A 20,345-nucleotide genomic window follows, 5' to 3' on the forward strand; every position below is an offset into this window, starting at 1 on the left:
TGGTACATTGGTACTTACATTGACGTCGATTTAGTATGTTTTGGCGTCATCTGCCGGCGGTCACTGTCTGGAGTATCTGTATACACCAGAGGTCACGAGGACGATTTTTTAAAAACTTAGACCTAGTTGCTAACACACGGTATACACATAATTATTTTATTTGTTTGTTGTTTTGTTTTTACAGCTTAATACTTATGTTTTCAAGCGAGATTTGTTTAGGTTGACTAAACTGCTACCTCGCTTAAAAGAAATACATTTCCCATAATGCTTCAAATTATCAACTGCGCGTGCTCGTCTTGTAGTCGGGAAAAATGGCGGCACTCCTGCAACAGGAGTTGGAGGCTTCCGAACTAGCCAAGCTACCAAAAACAATTCAAAGTAAACTCGAGAAAATTGTTTCTGATCTGCGGTATGAAATCGATTCATTAAAAGCCCAACACGAGCAATTCCGGGTTGACAGCGGTAAGTTATTCCCTGTTATCCTGATAGCTAGCTGTGCTAAAGTGTTTGGCTTTGCTTACAGTGCATGCATGCCCGTTTTAAACCGTGCAATGTTAAACCTCAGAAGTTTGAACGTACTGAACATACTAACCGTCCTTTGTTTGTTACTTCATTTGTCCGTCAGGGGCTTTAAAATGTTGATTAAAGCTATCAAGCGATGAACCTGCGCTTTTCCAATAACAAGAATGAGATGCTAGCTAATGCTAGCACTAGTTAACCCTCTGAGCTAACCACTGCTTTTCATAGCAAACAAGATGTAAATAAAGCAAGAAGGCGATGATTCTGTCTTCTTGTCTTAGCTGTTTTTGTTTACCTTCTTGTTACAGAGCAACAGTTCTTCGAAAAAGTTAAACAGCTTTCCCAATGTCAAGAAGACTTCCTGTCTCACACTCAAGAACATCTTAAACTCAAAGATGAGTTTAACAGACTTGGTGAGAATAATATATTTAGGTTTTCTGATCGGACTCGGACTGATTCCACTTATGACTCCACAATGTCGACCTTTATTCTTTCTGCTAACTTTCTTTTTTTTTTCCTGAAGGAGAGGAACTCCAAAGTGTTCGCGAGAAGAACCGAGAATATGAATCTGCACAACAGAGGTTGTCATCAGAGCAGGTAGGGAATCCGAAAATCACCGATAACCGCTTTGTGTTAAAGAATGTTTCTAATTTATTTTAGTCTACCGGGAACTGCAGTGGTCATGTCCTCTGGAGCCTGAGCATTTATTATTGCTGTTGGTGTGAGGTTCAGAGTTATTACGAACAGTTTTAGAACAATCAAGCGTTTTTTAGCAAGAATGCTTGTAAAAACTGTACGTATGGCAGGTGATCAAATCAAACATAACAATAGAAAAAGGTTTAACACAGTTTGACACCCAAGATTTAAATCCTACTTGCGCTTATGCCATAACTTCCACGTTTAATATAAAAGGAGCCCATTCCTTCATTTTCATTAATAACACTGGATTGACCAATCAGATCTCTTAACGTGACCAGCCCCTCCCCTTTTGCACTCATGCACCTTGTAGAAGAAGTTTCTTGATAATGAAAATATATGTGTAAAGAGGAAATGTCTGCGTTACTAAACTGCTTTGGATGCTTTAAGGATTTAAGATGTGCTTAATTTGTAAGTATTATAACACTAAGCACTCTGTTTAAATTCATGCATTTGTTTAGACTGTGCTGTCCAAAGCCAAAGATGAATTGGAGGCAGAAAAGCGAGAACTTGTGCGAACACTGGAAAGGAGATCCTTAGAAGTGGAGAACTTAAATGGTATGAAAAGAACATTTTTATATAACTTCATATGTATTGCATCTATATTTGCAAATGTAAAATCTCACCTCTACATAACAGAGTCATTTCTTTTGCTCTTCCAGATGACCTGAGGCAACTCAATGATAAGTTGGTGGAAGTGAACTCGTCAAAGATGACCCTGCAGATGAAGTTGGATGATCTCGAAGCAGCTGAAGTCAACATCAAAGTGAGTTGATATTTTCATGTAGATTTAATATCTTAACACCACCTGCGAGAGAAAGTTGTTTTCTGTTTTCTGCGGTTATCAGCAGATCACTGATTGAAGTTGTCATCTATTCTAGTATAAGGAGAAGCGAATGGAACAAGAGAAAGAGCTGCTGAACAGTCAGACAGCTTGGCTTAACGAGGAGCTGAAGGCCAAGAGTGAGGACCTGCTGTCCCTGTCCCGGCAGAAGGGTAACGAGATCCTGGAGCTGAAGTGTTCCCTGGAGAATAAAGAAGATGAGGCAAGTCCCTTTTTTTGTTGTTTTTGTTTTTTCTTTGGGATGTTTATGTCTGAAGAAGTTTGTCGCGATAGTCTTGGTTTGTTACTTTGATCTCCGTGCTCATTGTGCCTTGAGTGTAGGCAGTTATTTATTTTGAGACTGTGTAGAACCTTATTTGACTTGTCATCTGATGCCATTTGTGATTTCTAGGTGAAAAAACTCCAAGATCAAGTGACCAGTCTGAAGACATCAAACGAGAACCTTCAGAAACAAAACGAGGAGATGATCAGCAAACTCAAAGAAGTATGTCTGTTTGCAGACAGTAATTCCTTTTTAATCAAACCCTTTGGTATTATGTAAACGTACATTATAATGAAGGCACTCGGAGTGAAAATGAATGGTTGGATTTGAACTTGTTTTAGGCCAAGGAGCAACACACCAGCATGGAGGAGAAGTTACGAAATGAGCTCAATACCAACATTAAGCTTTGCAATTTACACAAGGTATGTACACGTGCAAAATGAAACCATGTGGTGCTCTGTACTTCTGGACCATTATTTCCAAGTTTGCATTGGTAAATTATTACGTTACGTTATGATTGTAGCGCCCGTGATCAACAACTTCTAAATTTGTTACCAGGATTCAAATTCAAAGATTCAAAGTGTTTATTGTCATGTGTCACAAGAGAAAAGTCATTTCTTTGTGCAATGAAATTCTTTCTTTGCTGACCACAGATGCCGGTTAATTATTGTTTGTGTGTTCTTGGCTCAATAAAATTGTTATAGGGAACTTGTGATTTAAAAACATAATCTTTGAGTGTTTACATATTAAATTAAAATGACAGTGCTTAAGCTTTACGTTTGTAAATGCAATGAATGCCTGCATGTATTTGCTCGGCTTCTTTGCCGGTGTTTGTTATACTTCACCGTTTATTCTGGCAGGGAGCAGCTGCAGATTCTGAGGCCAAAAGCAAAGAGCTGAGTCAGGCGGTGGAGGAGCTGCACAAGCTGCTGAAAGATGCCGGTGAAGGTAAAAGGCTCCTCTGTAATCATGTTTTCTATCCTAGAAGGACAGAAGATGTTCAGTTTGTTTGCTCGTGTAGTTGCAGGTTGTTGGCATTTTAGAGTCTTTGTTTTTCTTCCCTCCTTGACAGCCAACAAGGCTCTCGAGGATAAGTTGCAGGAAATGAATGGCGTCACAGACAAAACTGTCGGTGAGCTAAAGGACAGGATTCAGGGCCTTGAGAAGGAGCTGGACAATGCCAATGAACTGCTGTCAAGTTCCAAACTTAGAGGTCAGTGGAGTTGATTTTTATTCCTGTCTTCATTTCATTGACATGCTGATTATTTGTAGGCAATGCAAAATTAATTTTCTGGAACTTCAGCCAAGCCTTGCGTGGATTTATTTTATTTATTTATTTATATATAATGTGATCATTTGAACTTTCTCTTTGTCTGTCCAGGCCCTGTTGCCTCAACATCCATTCTGACAGAAGAGCAAATGACAACAATGTCTCCAACAGCCGCTGCTATATCCAAGATAAAACCTGGTATGAAGCTGACTGAGGTGCGTACAGCTCAGGGTTAAGTTTCATTACAAATTTCATGACTCTAGAGTTGTGTGTCTTGCTTGTTCGGATTTCTTACCGACGTGTGTTGAACTAACAACAAGATGTTTGATTATCACGTCTTCAGTTGTATACAGCATACGTGGAGAGCCAGGAGCAGCTGCAGTTGGAGCGGTTGGAGAACAAGCGAGTCAACAAGTATCTGGACGACATTGTGCAGGAAGTGGAAGCGAAAGCCCCCATCCTGAAAAGGCAGAGGGATGAGCATGAGCGCATGCAGAAATCAGTGGCCAGCCTTTCTGCCAAGCTGGAGCAGGCTGTTAAGGTTTGTAATGGAGCCGCGTTGTTTGCGTGATCAAATAGATTTTTGCTGCTTTTTAATTGACAAGAAAACCGTAAACAGTGACTGCTAATAACAAGCAACGCTCGAACTTTCCGTTCACGTTTGTTACAGGAGGTTCACCGCCTGCAGAGCGAGGCCGACGAGGCCAACAAGCGCTCCTCGGTCCTGGAGAGAGACAATCAGAGATTTGAGCTTCAGCTCGCTGACATGGCTCAGCAGGTGGGTTCGTCCTTTTCTTTGTGCGGATAAACTTTGTCAGTCTTCAAAATAATGACCGAAATAATCAAATCACTCAAATAAAATTTCTCTACTACCCCTTATCGTTTCTTCTAGGTTCGCGTGCTGCTGATTGAGCTCGAAGAAGCTCGTGGGAACCACGTGATTCACGAGGAGGAGGTGAGCTCAGCTGATGTCAGCAGCACGTCAGAGGTGATCAGCCAACACTTGGTGACTTTCCGTAGTGTGGAGGAGCTTCAGAAGCAGAACCAGCGTCTTCTTGCGGCCCTCAGAGATCTCAGTGAAGCCCAGGAGAAGGAGGAGTTTGAGGCTACCGGCAATAAGTATATTACAATGTTTAATGGCTTTTTAAAAAATGTATTTATTTAGCCAGAGTTTTGCATCTGACCTAAAATATTATCTCACCTTTTTCCCCCACAATGAACTGTCTCAGGCACGGGGAGCTGGAGCAGAGTTTGGGGAAGGCCCAGGCTGAGCTGGAGTCTTTGAGAGAGCAACGCAGCCAGCAGATAAAGATGACAGAGTCCATTGTGAGGCAGAGGGACATGTACCGAGTCTTACTGGCTCAGGCGACCGGAGTCAACTTCCCACAACAAGGTAAGAACGTGAACACTTGCATCTTGAAAATCATAAGCGAATATTGTTTATAGAATTCGATACACTAATTTCACAGCAGTTTTACACGTTACAGGGAATTTTAATATTTGAATATTTGAGTTTGCATGTTGTTCGCTCTGGCTTCCTCCCACAGTGCAAAGACATGCAGTTAGTGTTAACTGGAAACTCTAAATTGCCGATAGGTGAGAGCGAATCGAATGTCTGCCTCTGTGTTCGCCCTGTGACAGACTGGCGACCTGTCCAGGGTCTGCGCTGCCTCTCCGCCCTCCCGCGACCCTGAAAAGGATAAGCAGAAGAGCACGGATGAATATTTGATTGTTTATCCACCAGGTACACCAACTGAAGAATTCTCCCTGACGTCTACCCCACGTCGTTCCCCCGCGGCCACTCCCACCGCAGGAACACCCACCGCTCTTGTTTCCATGGCCACAGAGTCTGCTGAGGCGTTGGAGGCCAAGGCGGCTCTGCGACAGGTGAGCTAAATTTGCCTCACAAGACGGAAACTGAAAATATTTATTTCTTTTATTTTATTCTTTTATTTCTTTTCTTCATTAAAAGCTTGGGACTTTGCATCGTGTTGCTCGTGCTGGCCACCAGATGGCAGAGTGCCCACATAAAGACGTTTGTAGGTCTCTGAATCACAGACAGCAGTGTGTTTATTGGCAGACTATTGGCTTTTAAATGACTGCTTAGATTCTATCAAACGTTGGATGGCTGTAAATTTCCACCAACTCAACGAGGGAAAACTGAAGTCCTCATATGTGCTCCGGACAGATTTGTATCCCAGATAGTGAAAGCCCTTGGTCCTCTTTCTGTGTATGTTAAATCCTCTATCAGGAATTTAGGTGTCACTTTTGACTCGCTTTTTATTATTTAAGAAATGTGGCCGAGTTAAGCCCTATTTTATCTCGCCCTGAACTGGAGATAGCTATACATGCACTTATTTCCTCACGCTTGGACTGTTGTAACTCTTTGTTCATGTGTCTAAGCAAAGGTTCTCTGGATCGTCAGCAGGTTGTGCAAAACGCTGCAGCTAGACTTTTGACAAAATCCTCCAAGTATTCTCATGTGACACCGTTGCTGTTTCAGCTACACTGGCTTCCTGTTGAATTTAGAGTTCATTTTAAGATCCTGGTCTTGACATTTAGAGCCTTGCATAGACTGGCACCAGCCTACATCTCCGATCTGCTACAGCCCGATGTCCCCAGCAGGTCCCTGAGGTCATCTGATCAGGGCTTACTTGCAATAAAACAGACTAAGATGAGAACTAAGGGTGACGGAGCTTTTGCCACAGTGGCCCCGAGACTGTGGACTCTCTCCCTCAGACATTAAGATCTGTGGACTCGGTCGTTGTTTTTAAAAAAACAACTCAAAACTCACCTTTTTAAAACAGTTTTTGGTTAAATTTCTGCCTGTTTTATATTGTCTGTTTTACCCTTTTATTATTTGTTATCTTATGTGCAGCACTTTGTGATTCTGTCTAGAAAGGTGCTATAGAAATAAAATTGTATTTATTTATTTACTAACACCTCTATCAAAGTAAATAAAATGTCTGGTTTCTTTGCAGTTGCAGGACGTCTTCTCCACCTATAAGAAGGAGCGCGCGGAGAGCGAGAAGGCGATGACCGAACAGAACGAGAAACTCCAGGAACAGCTCTCGGAGCTCCGCTCCCAGAATGCTAAGATATCCACACAGCTAGAGTTTGCTTCCAAAAGGTAATTTTAAAAAAATGTGTGTGTGGGGGGGGGTGTAGCAGGAACAGAACTTGGAGCATGTGAACTTTTCAGGGGAAATGTCCACTGTTAAAATCAAACATTTAATCACAAGGACATCAGTCAGCAGAAGTGACGTCAGCTTTTTACGCTCTCAGGTACGAGATGCTGCAGGACAATGTCGAGGGCTACAGGAAGGAGATTGCTTCACTGAGAGAGAAAGGACAGAAGATGGAGGCTGCCACACAAAAGCTTGAACAGACCGTCCACACGTTGAATGAGGATCTTAAAGAGTCCAAGGAGAAACTCGCCATGGCTGAGGTTTGCCCCGTGTCCAGTGTCATATTTGTGCTTCGGATCACTTTGGAGTTGGACGTGTCCCTGCTCCAGGATATACTGAGACACGTACTGTGAACTGAATCTCATCCACCTTTTCAGGGCCGTGCTGAGAACTTGCGTAAGGAGAGAGACATGCTGAAGCTGGTCGAGTCCCGGCTGAGTCAGGAGAAAGAGACGATTCTGAGCCAGCAGCAGAGCCAAAACCTGCTGCTGACCAACCTCCAGGCTATTCAGGTAATCTGAGGTTGTTTTTTTTTTCTGTCAGTGTCTGACTGTCACATCTTCACATAAACAAAATTAACGTTACCTTTTCTGTTCTTTTAGGCCACTCTGGAGCGCTCTGAGGTCGACACACGTCAGCGTCTGAACAGCCAGCTAGAGAAACAGGAGCGAGAGATCTCCCAGCTACAGAAGAGGCTTGAACAAGAAGTGGAGCAGCGCCACCTGCTCAGCAGAAACCAGGAAGTAGGCATCCAATAAAACAGTTTCTATCATCTTTTGTAGGCCAGAGAAGGATGCAGATATAGTGCTAATGATTTTCTTTTTTTCATATGCACAGATTCAGTTAATGGATGCAAAGAGGCAGTTGGAGACACAAGTCGCCTTACACCAAAAAACAAAGGAACAACTTCATGCCGCCGAGTCTGAGCTCAACACCCTCAGGATGCAGCAAGGCAGCATCGAAGGGCGTCACATCCTGAGCTCCCCCTCTACACCGATCGGCAGAGGTCGGCATTAAATGTTTACAGACAGAAGAAGTTAAACTAACATTCACAATAAAATCCAGACACGTACAAACCTAAATTCTTTGCATGTTGTCGGGATGTCATGAAATACCACCAGGCATGTTTAACGTCGTCATTCTTTTGGATCCTACGTTCTAGTTTGAATGTTTGAGACGCAAGTAAATTGCTCAGATGTTCCAGTTTTATCTGAACTTTTAAAAGCCTGAGTGTTGCACTGGGTTCTGTTTATTTGACATGAGGTCTAGTAAAATGTCTAAAACCTTTTGAAAATCTGTGGGAACTTAAGCACAGGTTCTTCAAACTTAATTGGTATATTTGATTAGTGCACATTTGCGTCCCCCTTTCTCATCACACAACAACTTCCAAAATGCTTTACTCGCTTGCAGGCCTGCCTGGTTCAGATCAAGACAGAGAGGACCTACGAGGCCGCCTGCAGCTTGCTGAAACGCGGGTTGAAGAGCTTGCAGAGAGCCTCCAGGCCACCACATCCAGCATGGAGCAGTACCAAGCGATGGCTCAGAGCCTCGAGGAATCGCTGGAGAACGAGAAACAGGTTGGGGGCTCGATCGTGAAACAACGTCAGCTCATAAAACATCCAAATAGGACAAAAAATATGAAAGTGGAAAACATTCAAAGGGTTGTTGCTGTTAATCAAATAAAAAGTTGTTTTAGTTTATGTTGAAATTGTAACTTTATATGAAAGTACAGACGATACAGATGTGATTCAAGAAGCTTCACAGTCTGTTACTGTATGAAAGTTAAAAAGTAGCCACGAGGCAGCTCAATATTATTTATTATTGGTGTACACAATGATCAGGGTTGAGATCGTCTCAACAATTACAAATTTGGCACGTTAAGTTTTAAAAATCACGTAAATGTTTTGTTTTTCTAAATGTAATGTGACGTGTGTGACAACCAGGTGACGGAGCAGGCGCGCTCATCCATTGAAGGCCGTATGAAGGAGGCCGAGGAGCAGCGCTGCAGACTCGAAGAGAAGCTTCTGCAAGCAGAGAAAGAGAAGCAAGACCTGAAGGAGCAGAAGAAGAGTGTCCTGGCTGCTCTGGAGGAACAAGTACGAAAGCTTTGTTATAACCAGGCACAAGTGAAAAATGCGTTTACTTGTTTCTGTTACTGGAAACATTTTTGTTTGTTTGTGTTAGATAAATGACCTGAAGAGAAGTCTTAGCAGTGCCCAGGCAGACCACCAGGCAGCGCTACAGCAGGTTGCAGTCGTTGAAGCCCAGAAACAGCAGGCTATTAAGGACTGCCAAGATCAGGTAAGCAGTCATAATAAAATATTACATGGAGGAAAATAATCCAAGTGTGGAATATTCTGGTTTGAGGTCACTTAATGCAGGTAAAAATCAAAAATATGAAGTAATTTGTGGGGAGAGGGGAAGAAATGTTGAGAAACTCTGACTCCAAACCTTCTTTTGCTCTTCAAGGTTAAACTGGCAGCTGAAGCTCAAGATAAATACGAGCGGGAGATGATGCTGCACGCAGCGGACGTGGAAGCCCTGCAGGCAGCTAAAGCCCAGGTCCTGCAGGCTGCAGAGCTCAAACACCAGCTGGGGGAGAGAGAGCAGAGGATCAGTGCTGAGCTACTGGAGGCCAGAGTGTCATGGGAGGAGCAAGAGAAGATCCTCAAGGTTTGTTTTACATTACATAAATAGATTAGATATGTTATGTTAGATATATTATGATATGTTTTAATTCGTCTTAACTCGTCTGACAGGAGGAGATGTCCAAGATGGAGAGCCGCTATGAGGAGCTGCAAAGGCAGAACACCCTCCTTCATGAGCAGATCCAGGCCATGAGCAGCAAGATGGCAGATAATTTGCAGCGTGCTGCCAGTGAAAGTTCCCTCAACATATCTTTGACTGAAGAGGGAAAATCCCAGGACCAGCTTCTTGAGATTCTCAGGTAACGGGCTTATCTAGCTCACACTGCAGGATGTTCTTGCACAGTCATGATTTCACTATTTCTAAGAACGGTTGATCCGCATTGTTCATCACAGGTTTGTACGTCGGGAGAAGGAGATCTCAGAGTCTCGTTTTGAGGTCGCCCAAGGGGAGACTTTGCGTTACCGTTTGAGGGTGGAGCATTTGGAACGAGAGCTGAAGGAGGTGCAGGACAGTTTGAGCGCTGCTCGAGAGAGGATGCAGGTTTGTTTGTGTACTCGTTGACTCAGTAACTTCTGGTTTGCGGCTGTACCGAGCGCGCAGATCGCCTACGGATTTTCTTTATCTTACACTTTATTCTGTTTCAGGTGACAGCGAAGACCCTGGCTCAGCACGATGAGCTGATGAAGAAGACTGAAACGATGAGCATCCTATTGGAGACAAACAAGAGTCTGAGAGAAGAGAGGGATAGGATGGAGCAGGAACTGCAGCAAACTCAAGCTAAGGTCAGTCTCACTGATGACTTGAATCTCACATGTTCTCCAGCAGTGCACTGGAGATTAGTTTCTCATTTGTACACTATAACCACTCGATTATCCAAATATTGCAAGTGTTTAAATTTGATGTTGACAACACCCACGAGAAGAGCGTTATTTTATTTTCCCTTTGACGATCAGTGCATGCTACGTGGAGTCTGGAATGTCTTCTGTACATTTCAAATTTTACGTTAACATCTACGTATTTTAAGAGTTTTGGTGGTCAAAGGTTATTGTGACCATAAAAATGTCCAAAAACACCAACATGTTGAATCTGAATGGTCAGCTTAATTTATGATCACTATTCACACCTGTAACTCACAGACAGGGTGAGTTAGTGAATGAGTGCCCACGTATCAGATTTCTTTAGTCTTACATACACTCACTGTGTTGTCATCTAACTGACATAATGCTTTCCGTAGCTGCTCACCCTAACCATCAAAAATGGATGCCTAACCGTGACCTAATTGTAACCCTGAGACTAAAACCACATTTTGAGTCTGAAAAATGCTTTCAAACTCACGGGGACCTGGATTTTGTCCCCATAAGGCTGTTGGTCCCCACAAAGATATGTAAACACAGAAGATGTGTAAAACAAAAAAATTCAACCAACACGCGTCAGTCCAGTCGATATATTCGCACATGCGCAGACTTTTTGATGGGCGGAGCAATGTAATCATGCACGGATTTGCGCGTTAACAAGAGGAAGTCCAAACATGGACGAACTAATTTCCAAAAAAACGCGGTTAACGATTAAAAATTATTAACGCGCTCAACACATCTGGAGCGCAGAGTGAACAAATGCGTTGACGGAGACATTTCAGGGATTTTGACTCAGTCTGCGCACAGATGGGTTAATTGTTAATCGCATTTGTCTTCATGACTGCGCATTAACGCTGACAGCAATAAAAAAAATCTAAAGTCACCAATTTGCGATTTCTTTGGCTTTAAACCAGATGAAAGAGGTAAACCTGAGGATGTAACCAAAGCGGTGTGCCGCTTGTGCAGACGTGTAGTGCGAGCAAAGGACTCAAACACGACTAACTTGCATTAACATGTACGTGCTGAGTATGCTAGGCTATCACCAGCTTCTGCAGGAACAAGCATTTGCTCGCAGATGAAACAGGGTGCTATTATGTTTTTTCTGTTGACTGCTTCTATTAGCTCCATCACTATTAGCAAACGTACTCACGGGCAAATAAATAAGTCACTCTTGTAAAAACGATCGCCAGTGGGCTCAGCCTATCGGTGATAGTCAACGTATTTGTTCAATCGCCCAACCCTAACAGACACACACAGTCTAGACAGACATAAACTGCAGACTTGACAACTCGGTGGAGGAAATCAGCAGCAAAGCGGCAGCTATGTTTGAAAGCTTCTCAGTGTCTGAGTATCTCTTGTGTGTTCAGGTGCAAAAGCTGGAGTCGGACATCTTGCCACTGCAGCAGGCCAACACTGAGCTGAGTGAGAAAAGCGGCATGCTGCAGGCAGAGAAGAAGCTGCTGGAAGAGGAAATCAAACGCTGGAAGGCTCGTACTCAGGTCGGTGCAAAGACCCAAATATAAACAAAAAGATTTTATTTTTCATATGAAGGGGAAAAATTACGTTTGTCATGAGACAGACTTCTAAGTTGTGAGATGAATGACTAGTTGTCCTTATGTCGCTCTAGCATTTGGTGAGTCAGCAGAAAGATTCGGATCCAGAAGAGTACAAGCGTCTGCATTCTGAGAAGGAGGCGCATCTCAAACGTATCCAGCAGCTGAATGAGGAAAACAACAGACTTAAATCTGAGGTGGTCAGGTGAGGAACTACATACAGGTGCTGAACTGGGCTCTCCTGGTCTGTTCTTTCTTCCCCTGTCTTCATTCATTTTAGTTTTCTCTTCTTTTCTCTCCATAGGACAAATAATCTTACAGCTTCCCTACAGAACCAAATACAAAGCTTGCGTGACAGTATGAGTAAGATAACCGAAGACAAGAACGGGCTGCAGAAGGAGATTGAGACCAAAAACCATGAACTCCAGGAGAAGATGCGAACCATCGCACAGATCAAGAAGATCGGACGCCGTTACAGGACGCAGTACGATGAGCTTAAGGTGGCGCACGACAAGGTACTTGTTACCATTACAGCTTAAACTTCAATCCAAAGCCTGAAGTAAAAGTGGGTGGTTGTAAAATGTGTTTTGATTTATCACGATCTGGTGATAAATTGGTTCATCAGTAGTACAGTTGTGCTTCCTTGAGGTTAAACTTTAACTCCGTATGTACTCCAGCTTGTAGCTGAGGCCGCGGCAGGCCCATCCCAAGAGGAGGAGGCTCGTCAGGCCTCGGTTCAGGAGCTGCAGAGCCTCAGAGATTCTCTGAGTCAAGCTGAAGCTCGGAGTGCAGACCTAGAAGGACAGCTGGAGAACATGAACAAGGTAGGAAAACTTGCTGAATCCCCCCGTTTTATATGCGCTGATAAACCTCTATACTAAAAGTTCTTGGGAGGGTGGGAAAAAAACAAGTGTTTAGACAATTCTGCACGCGTACCTTAGGTGGTCACGGAGCGCGAGGCCGATGCACGTAACGCCCAGGAACAATCATCTCGGCTGCAGACGGAGCTGACCAGGCTGCGGCAGGAGCTGCAGGATAAAGCTTCTCAGGAGGACGCGCTCCGACAGCAGATGGCTGAGAAGGAGGAGAAGACCAGGAAAGCCATCGTTTGTGCCAAGCAGAAGATCAACCAGCTCGTGGGTGAGGGGACTACCATAAACTCCTGATTTTTACCAGTTACTTGCTCTTCCTCACATCGCTTGGCTCTGCGTAACGAGCATCGCTTCTCACTTCGAATCTGTGACGTTTGCGATTTATGACCAGGCGCTAAAGACCAGTTGCAGAAGGAAAACGAGGAGCTAAAACAGCAGCGTGAGGAGCTGGAGGTGCGAGTGAGCGCTCTGAAGTCTCAATACGAGGGCCGTCTGAGTCGGCAGGAGCGAGAACTCCGAGACCTGCGAGGTCAACAGGAGAGACAAGAGCAGCGAGATGAGCCAGCTGAGGCAGGTCCCAGCAAGGTGAGGATGTTGTTTACTTTAGTCTACTTACACTGGTTCGCTGTGATATAAATATTTTAATGTTTTAAGTATGTGTCACACAACTAAAACACGATTATCTGCAAGCGTTGCTAAAATTGTCTTTATTTTATCAGTGTTCTCTATTTTGATGGCTTAACTATGTTGGATTGGAGAAGTACGGCGAGTTTAGTGACCGTTCGGCGTCCTGATTCTGAGCATTTTCTTTCTTTCGGTGCTTTTAGACCCAAGAGCCGCAGAGGAGCACAGAGCAGAGGCAGATCAGCCTGAAGACCACTCCAGCTGCAGACAGGGGCAGGTAGGCGCACTATTTAAGCATGGAGGAGTATTTAAAAAGTCTTACTCAGTATGCATCAATGCATTTCGTGAGTTTTGTATTTGTCTTAATGCTGACTTTATTCATTTGACTGGTGGCTGGTCCACACTTGCACTTTTCTGAGTTTTTGCTGTTTGACTTGATTCGTTTGGTCGTGCCGCTGACTTCTGCAATCTCAAAATGAAATGGCAGTGTAGGTGCCACGTCTGGACTTTGGAGGAGAGAGTATCATTTTCTTAGTGGATCTTTGAGGTCCAGAGAACAATGACTCATCCTAATGCTTGTCTCCGTCAGTGCCAGCACCTCCGAGCCTCCAACCGCCAACATTAAGCCTACACCTGTAGTTGCTACAGCCAGTAAACAGCCCGTCAACCCAGGGAACAAACCCACTCCGAGAGCAAGCATCAGGCCCATGATCACCCCAGCTCCTGTGCCCACTCCTACGCCCACTGCTACGGTCATGCCCACCACCCAGGTGGAGACGCAGGAAGGTAGGTTTAACGGCAAAGCTTTAGCTGAGCTGTTAGCGAGTCCATGAGTAGGAAACTAACTGCAGGTTTTTTTTTTTTTTTAGTCATGGTAAAACCTGCAGTATTTGTAATTTTTATTCTTGGACAGTGATGCAGCCAGCTGAAGGGCCACCAGTGGAGCACGTGACCGTGTACGGCAGTGCGAGCGGCTCGGTGCGCTCCGCCAGCCCCAACGTCCAGACGACCTTAGCTAGCCCCATGCTCACTGTGCAGCAGACCCAGACACAGGCCACCGCATTCGTTCAACCAACGCAGCAGCAGAGCATGACCCATACAGAGCCAGCCAATCAGGAGCCACCGCCTGTGGCGATCGAGGCCACGCCTAGCTCGCAGGTGGAGCGGCCGTCAACGTCGTCCTCTGTGTTTGGAACCGGTGAGAGATTGTTTTTGAAAGCCGAGGCGATATTTTGTTTTAGACGACGAGGTTTTTTCTTAATTCTTTAACCAACGATAGCCACGATTTCTCTCCAGTGTCAGCAACACCGGGGACATCAGCAATGTCCAAGCGTCCTCGGGAAGAGGAGGAGACCGCCAGTGTGGTCACTGACACTGAAGCCACTCAGGAGGACACCTCGCGGGCTCCCATATCAAAGAAGCTGCGCATTATCCAGAGAGTGGGTCCAGAGGTGAGGCTGGACTGATGCACATAAAACTCCATGGTTTTGATTGTTTGTTTGTTTGTTTGTTTTTTAAATTTGAGCGAATGTTGATGCGCCGGTTCTGATTGTAGGAAGAGGTGCTGGCCGAGGATAGCGCTGAGGCCGAGGGAGTGGTGCCAACAGACAGTCTAGACGGTGGAGAAGGAAGCCAGGTTGGCCAAAACATTTTTAGTTTTGTACATCAGCTGATAATTACCATCATTTAAATCTTTGCAGTGATTAAAAGTAAATAAATAGACTCAATCTCAAAGCTGCCAATGAGGATTTCATAATGTTGTACCATAAAACAGTTTTCACCATTGTAGCAGTACCATAAAGTAGTCTTGTGATAATGTTGTCACATTCATGCAGGAAATGTGCTGATATCTTCTAGTTTGCATGATGTTTTGCGTTGTCACTTTTTCGCCCCGCAGACGGAGGCGTTTTCCACGCTGGAGGATGGAGATGAAGGCACAGCCTCCCAGTCCCTTACAATGGAGCAAGAGGTTACCCTGAGCCAAAGCGAGACCACGCAACAACTGCAGCAGGAAGTGATCGTTATCGTAACGGACACAGAGAGTGACGAAGAACAAGAAGAGGAGGAAGAGGAAGACGACGAGCAGGTACGGCAGTTTTGTTCAAATTTTTTTTTTTAAGACGACATGTAAAACGGTGAAAATTTGTCTTACAAATTTGCCGGTTTCCAGGACTACGATGACGAGGATGAAGAAGATGAAGACGAGGAGGAGGAAGATGACGAGGAGGATGATGATGACGGAGAGATGGGAGAGGAAGGAGAGGACAGCAACGAGGGCAGCGGCGATTGCAACGAGCCCTACGAAGGAGACGACACAGAGGTACCTGCAGCTCCAGCTGTGACCTCTGCCACCCACACGCCGTGTTAACCCTTCCCACTCGCTGCCTTTCCCGCTCACACACTCAGTTTTTCCACACGCTCTCGTTTCACCGTCACTTACATGCTGCCCCTGTGTCGTAACGTCCTGTCTGCGCGCCTGTGTTGACTTTAGCTGTTTACATTTTTACTCGAGTCTTCGTTGCACATATTCAGTAGGATGAGTCAGTGTCTGCAAAGGAACAGCTAACAAGCTTTTTACTTGTAATCTTTGTGTGAGGTTTGGCTTGAAGTGTGGATTTGCAGTTTTGTGTGTGAGGTTTTGGAGTAATGATACACGTGTTATATTTTATATGCATACAAATGCATACAAATGTATGCATGCTGTAGGCATTTTGTTCATTCCTAAGTTGAGTTGTGAGTCTACACCAGCCAAAATACTGTTTTTGGTTATTAGCATTTAAAATATAAAGGCTCTTGAAAAGTAACACAGAATTAGCTGCCTTTCCAAAAACCCCAAAAACCTTTCAGAAGTAGTTACGGTTTGCATAAAACCCTGTTTACTGTTTCTACACTTCTAATGGGCCAACATTTCTACACAGCTAGGATTTGGCACGTTCCTGACAGCGTTTAAGTGCATTTTTAGCGTTTACATGTGGACGGAGATATTTTTCAAAAGTAGCCTACGTCCACACATACACGGGTAAGTTTAGTGACGGCAGCGGGGAAAAAGCTGTTTCTGTAACTGCATCTTGGCGCTAAACACCTCCAGAGAAGCAGCTGAAATTAACTTAAAGTCATTAAATTTTTGGTTTTATTTTGTTGTATTTATCTGCGACACCTTAAAGGCCAGTTCGTGAAAATATTGTCGGGCACAAACCGGTCTGTGGCGCAAAAAAGGTTGGAGACCGCTGCCGTAGAGGACGGGACCGTTCTCAAGAATCGATAAAGCCATCCGTAGTACCTGTTTAGAGTACAGGGAGGCTAAGCCGGACTCGCCTGTTAGACCACTGGACCGTCTCACTATCTGATTCAGAGTTTTTCTCTGTGACGGAGGTCAAACTTCTTCTTTTTTTTAACCTCTCGGCTTCTCTCACGGTTGTTTTAGTGAATCATAATCTGCATGTGATGCTCTGCCAGTATACCCTGGCACTGCTCCGTTTTATGACCTTTCTCTTTCGGCGTTTCCTCTCACTCATCAAAGTTATGTTACTCGTTGGTCTTACCTTCGTTTGCCAAATTCAGCCTTTTTTAATCTCGGAGTGGTTTTGAATTTCTTCTTTGACTCGTTTCCTTTTATTTCCCCTCGTTTCTCAGGGAGCTGACGTAACAGAGCCGGGCACTGAGACAGAGGAGAGTCTGGGGGCGTCCGACTCCACCCAAAGACCGGCGGATTCCCAGACACCCAGCTGTAAGCTCCAGGAAACCCTGTCGAATACGTAGCTGTGCCTCAGACTCTGCATGCGCTCACAAACCGTCCCGCCACCCAATTAGTATCCACAGTCTGCGATGACTGAGAAAGATGTCGTGTTGTGTTTTCTGTCTGAAAGCGGGCGTAACAAAGCTCACTGCTAAGAAGAGATTTGCTTTACGGGAAAAATAAGCAAATTAACCCGACTCACTTATGTTTTAGGTAAAAGGAGGTTTAAATGTCACAAGTAACTGAGATACTGATTATAAAGGGAGTTACTTTGTTTACATTTTTGGTGTTTTAAAGTATATTTATCTAAAATCTTATTTTCTCTTGTTCATTTGAACCTTTGAATTCTGTTTTAGTTGAGAGTGGCACAATGGAGGCTTTCTCTGCAGAGCAACCCACAAGTTCTGGTACACGCATGCCCCAGTCGCCACGGAGACCAGTGCATCAGCTGCCTTCACAGCGTATCCCAGTGCGCCGCCAGTCAGTGGGCAGACTTGCTCCCGGTGTGCCGGGCAGCGCTGTGAGTCACATCGAAAGGCTGAGAATTTACATCATGATACTCCTACGAACCTCTGTGTGAAACCTTGACCCCCTTTTCTTCCCTCTTTCAATCTGCAGCAGCACTTTTTCGATGAGGATGACAGGATGGTTCCCAGCACTCCCACTCTGGTGGTGCCTCACCGCTCTGATGGTTTCGATCAGGCCATCCAGTAAGTGTCGCACACATCGGGCCGCAAGTTGGAACACAGAAAACCTTTTAAGGGTTTTAAGGAACTACACGTTTATACAAACAGTGAATCATGTCGAAAATTCTCCTGGTTTCATTGTGACCTGTAGTTTGTGCAATTCCACTGAAAAATAAATATTTTGCAAATGTAAATTAGGCTGGTTGTATAAGTGCACAGCATTACACTAATACTCTGTTGATGCACCTTTTGATTTGTTCAGTTTTCTTGGTGATACACCGTAGTGTAGTTTCCCCACTCTTTGTTGCAAAGCACTCAGATTATGAGGACATCTCTGCACCTCCGTCTTCAGCTCACACCAGTGACGTGGCTCCGGCTGGCTCATTCAAAACTTCAGTTTTCTGTTTGTTGTTTTTAAATGTAACCTCGGGGTCGTGTTGAAAGGGGAAATTCTTCTCCGTCTTCAGCCGTCTGGTTTTCCGTTGGTGAACAAACAAAGTGTTTTTGTGCTAAACGAACTGTTGGACTTGCAGACCAAAAATTAACCTTGGTCTTAAGGTTGGACGAATTTATCACCCATCGACGATAGGGCTGTTGGATATAACGATATATATCAGATGACGATGTGAAAACGTCTGTCGTTTCATTTTACGCTGTCGTTTGTTTCGTGGTGTCGCAAAATAAACTGTTTACGTCCATAATTTTTCATCGTTTCGATGTCACTGTAGAATTTCTGAAAGTTCTCTGATATGTAACATAACCACACTACGGACGGACAAGCGACTGTTTTATGCGTTGTCGTTGGCAACAACGACGGTAACACCATCGCGTGGCTCCGCCGTCCATTTGATTATTTTTAACATAAACCTTTCACAATAAAGCTGAAGATCCTGCGGCGATCTTTCAAAATAAACTGAATTACGTGAAATATGATGCAGAGTGTTTACGGATGAGAAGCTAAAAAGAGCCGTCGGGTGGTAAAAAATAAACCTTAGAACAGGCTTTTGCCCGCAGCCGTGTAATAAATGCTCACAAAGAAAACTGCAGCTGTTTAAACTTATGTAACACTCGACTCCAGGGACACGAGGCGCAGCTGAAAACACTTCACGCAAGTTGAACTGCCTGAGATTCACAAAATTTACAGAAAATGTCAAATGTTTGATTATATGTCGTTGTGACGATAAATGTCTGATATCGGGATATGAGATTTTGGTCATATCGCACAGCCCTAATCAACGATAAGCTGAGCCGTTCACCGGTCGTTCTTACAAGAGCGATTTATTTATTTATTTGTCCATGAGTAAGTTAGCTTCAACCAACCTTATTAGCAAAGGGGAGCAGTCAACAAAAAACGGTAATAGTGTGCAGCGATTCACTCAAACTCATAACAGAAGGAAAGAAGGGCAGTGGTCTATGTTCAGAAAAAACAAAACATGTAATTTAAATGAAAAAACACAGAGAAGAGAAACTGGCTTTTTTCCATTATAACTGCGTTTATCTGTCTTACGTACTCAACCAAACAACAAATACCAAATTAAACAAGTTAAAAATCAAAATGTTTCTTCAGGTGAACAGAAATTAAAAAAAAAAAAAAAATCCCCAACGTTAAGGCTTTTGTGCAGTTTGGTGCATTTCAAATAAGTGACTAAATAATACAAAAAGTAGCTGTATTATATTATTATTATATTAATACTGAAACAAACAAGAAAAGAAAGTTTTCTAAGCACACAAATCAGTCTGTGCATGACTACGTTGCTCCTCCCCTCATAAAAGTCACCTGCGTGAATATATCACCTATCGTGATTTAATGGACTGATGAATGTTGGTTGGAAAAATTGTACATATAACTTGACCTGGTCTCATCAGACAGAAACGCATTGTTTTATACACTATCAGTCAAAAGTTTGGACACACCTTTAATGTTTTTTCTCTATTTTCATGACTATTTACATCATAGATTCTCTCTGAAGGCATCAAAACTATGAAGGAACACACGTGGAATCATGTAGCCAACAAAAAATTGTGAAATAACTCAAAACATGTTTTAAAATTTAGATTCTTTGAAATAGCCGCCCTTCGCTGTGATTACTGCTTTGCACGCTTGGTGTTCTCTCGATGAGCTTCATGAGGTCGTGGTTTTCCAGCTCCTGGAACATTTATCTGGGCTCTAATCTGAGGTGTTGTTAACTTGTGATCCGATGCTCGGATAAATTCGTCTTGTTCTTCCTTTTCTGGGCCGGTCCTCGTGAGCCAGTTTCCTCGTAGCGCTTGATGGTTTCTGCGACTGCACTTGGGGAGTTTTCGCAATTTCAAACAGACTGACCTTCAGTAATGATGGACTGTGGCCTCTCTTTACTCAGCTCATTGAGAGAAGGGTTTGCAGCGCTGTCAACAAAGCAAAGAACAGCTACTTGGCAACAAATTTAGATTCCATAGATCTTACTTAATATATGTGATTCTTGAGTTTGTATCTACAGTGTGGAAAGAAGCAAAAATACAGAAAAATGATTAAATGGGAAGGTGTGTGTGTGTGTGTGTGTGTGTGTGTTTTAATGGGAGGAAAATCTGCAAACAACTACTGTGTTGTGTGCT

At 43.8% G+C, this 20,345-nt stretch overlaps 1 protein-coding gene across 1 annotated transcript in view; it reads left to right on the forward strand.

Annotated features, from left to right (window-relative positions):
- Positions 1 to 296: 296 nt before the first annotated feature.
- Positions 297 to 20,345, forward strand: part of tprb (translocated promoter region b, nuclear basket protein) — a 21,821-nt gene continuing 1,772 nt past the window's right edge. The window contains exons 1-45 of the mRNA XM_013910851.1: positions 297 to 462; positions 828 to 932; positions 1,043 to 1,116; positions 1,677 to 1,773; positions 1,878 to 1,981; positions 2,097 to 2,261; positions 2,451 to 2,543; positions 2,663 to 2,743; positions 3,182 to 3,269; positions 3,394 to 3,534; positions 3,703 to 3,806; positions 3,935 to 4,132; positions 4,262 to 4,369; positions 4,484 to 4,710; positions 4,821 to 4,984; positions 5,336 to 5,478; positions 6,573 to 6,721; positions 6,877 to 7,039; positions 7,157 to 7,291; positions 7,382 to 7,522; positions 7,617 to 7,785; positions 8,190 to 8,356; positions 8,723 to 8,875; positions 8,964 to 9,080; positions 9,249 to 9,452; positions 9,539 to 9,726; positions 9,821 to 9,968; positions 10,073 to 10,210; positions 11,650 to 11,781; positions 11,910 to 12,040; positions 12,140 to 12,350; positions 12,513 to 12,659; positions 12,777 to 12,975; positions 13,099 to 13,292; positions 13,535 to 13,608; positions 13,921 to 14,117; positions 14,245 to 14,529; positions 14,628 to 14,782; positions 14,887 to 14,967; positions 15,229 to 15,417; positions 15,502 to 15,651; positions 16,965 to 17,058; positions 17,424 to 17,587; positions 17,686 to 17,777; positions 18,038 to 18,114. Of these exons, the coding sequence (XP_013766305.1) occupies positions 312 to 462; positions 828 to 932; positions 1,043 to 1,116; positions 1,677 to 1,773; positions 1,878 to 1,981; positions 2,097 to 2,261; positions 2,451 to 2,543; positions 2,663 to 2,743; positions 3,182 to 3,269; positions 3,394 to 3,534; positions 3,703 to 3,806; positions 3,935 to 4,132; positions 4,262 to 4,369; positions 4,484 to 4,710; positions 4,821 to 4,984; positions 5,336 to 5,478; positions 6,573 to 6,721; positions 6,877 to 7,039; positions 7,157 to 7,291; positions 7,382 to 7,522; positions 7,617 to 7,785; positions 8,190 to 8,356; positions 8,723 to 8,875; positions 8,964 to 9,080; positions 9,249 to 9,452; positions 9,539 to 9,726; positions 9,821 to 9,968; positions 10,073 to 10,210; positions 11,650 to 11,781; positions 11,910 to 12,040; positions 12,140 to 12,350; positions 12,513 to 12,659; positions 12,777 to 12,975; positions 13,099 to 13,292; positions 13,535 to 13,608; positions 13,921 to 14,117; positions 14,245 to 14,529; positions 14,628 to 14,782; positions 14,887 to 14,967; positions 15,229 to 15,417; positions 15,502 to 15,651; positions 16,965 to 17,058; positions 17,424 to 17,587; positions 17,686 to 17,777; positions 18,038 to 18,114 (6,487 nt within the window). The 5' untranslated portion in view covers positions 297 to 311. The remainder of the gene's footprint in view (positions 463 to 827; positions 933 to 1,042; positions 1,117 to 1,676; positions 1,774 to 1,877; positions 1,982 to 2,096; positions 2,262 to 2,450; positions 2,544 to 2,662; positions 2,744 to 3,181; positions 3,270 to 3,393; positions 3,535 to 3,702; positions 3,807 to 3,934; positions 4,133 to 4,261; positions 4,370 to 4,483; positions 4,711 to 4,820; positions 4,985 to 5,335; positions 5,479 to 6,572; positions 6,722 to 6,876; positions 7,040 to 7,156; positions 7,292 to 7,381; positions 7,523 to 7,616; positions 7,786 to 8,189; positions 8,357 to 8,722; positions 8,876 to 8,963; positions 9,081 to 9,248; positions 9,453 to 9,538; positions 9,727 to 9,820; positions 9,969 to 10,072; positions 10,211 to 11,649; positions 11,782 to 11,909; positions 12,041 to 12,139; positions 12,351 to 12,512; positions 12,660 to 12,776; positions 12,976 to 13,098; positions 13,293 to 13,534; positions 13,609 to 13,920; positions 14,118 to 14,244; positions 14,530 to 14,627; positions 14,783 to 14,886; positions 14,968 to 15,228; positions 15,418 to 15,501; positions 15,652 to 16,964; positions 17,059 to 17,423; positions 17,588 to 17,685; positions 17,778 to 18,037; positions 18,115 to 20,345) is intronic.

Source organism: Pundamilia nyererei, unplaced genomic scaffold, assembly GCF_000239375.1.
Source record: "Pundamilia nyererei isolate P.nyererei 1_Seehausen unplaced genomic scaffold, PunNye1.0 scaffold00050, whole genome shotgun sequence".
Lineage (NCBI taxonomy): Eukaryota > Metazoa > Chordata > Actinopteri > Cichliformes > Cichlidae > Pundamilia > Pundamilia nyererei.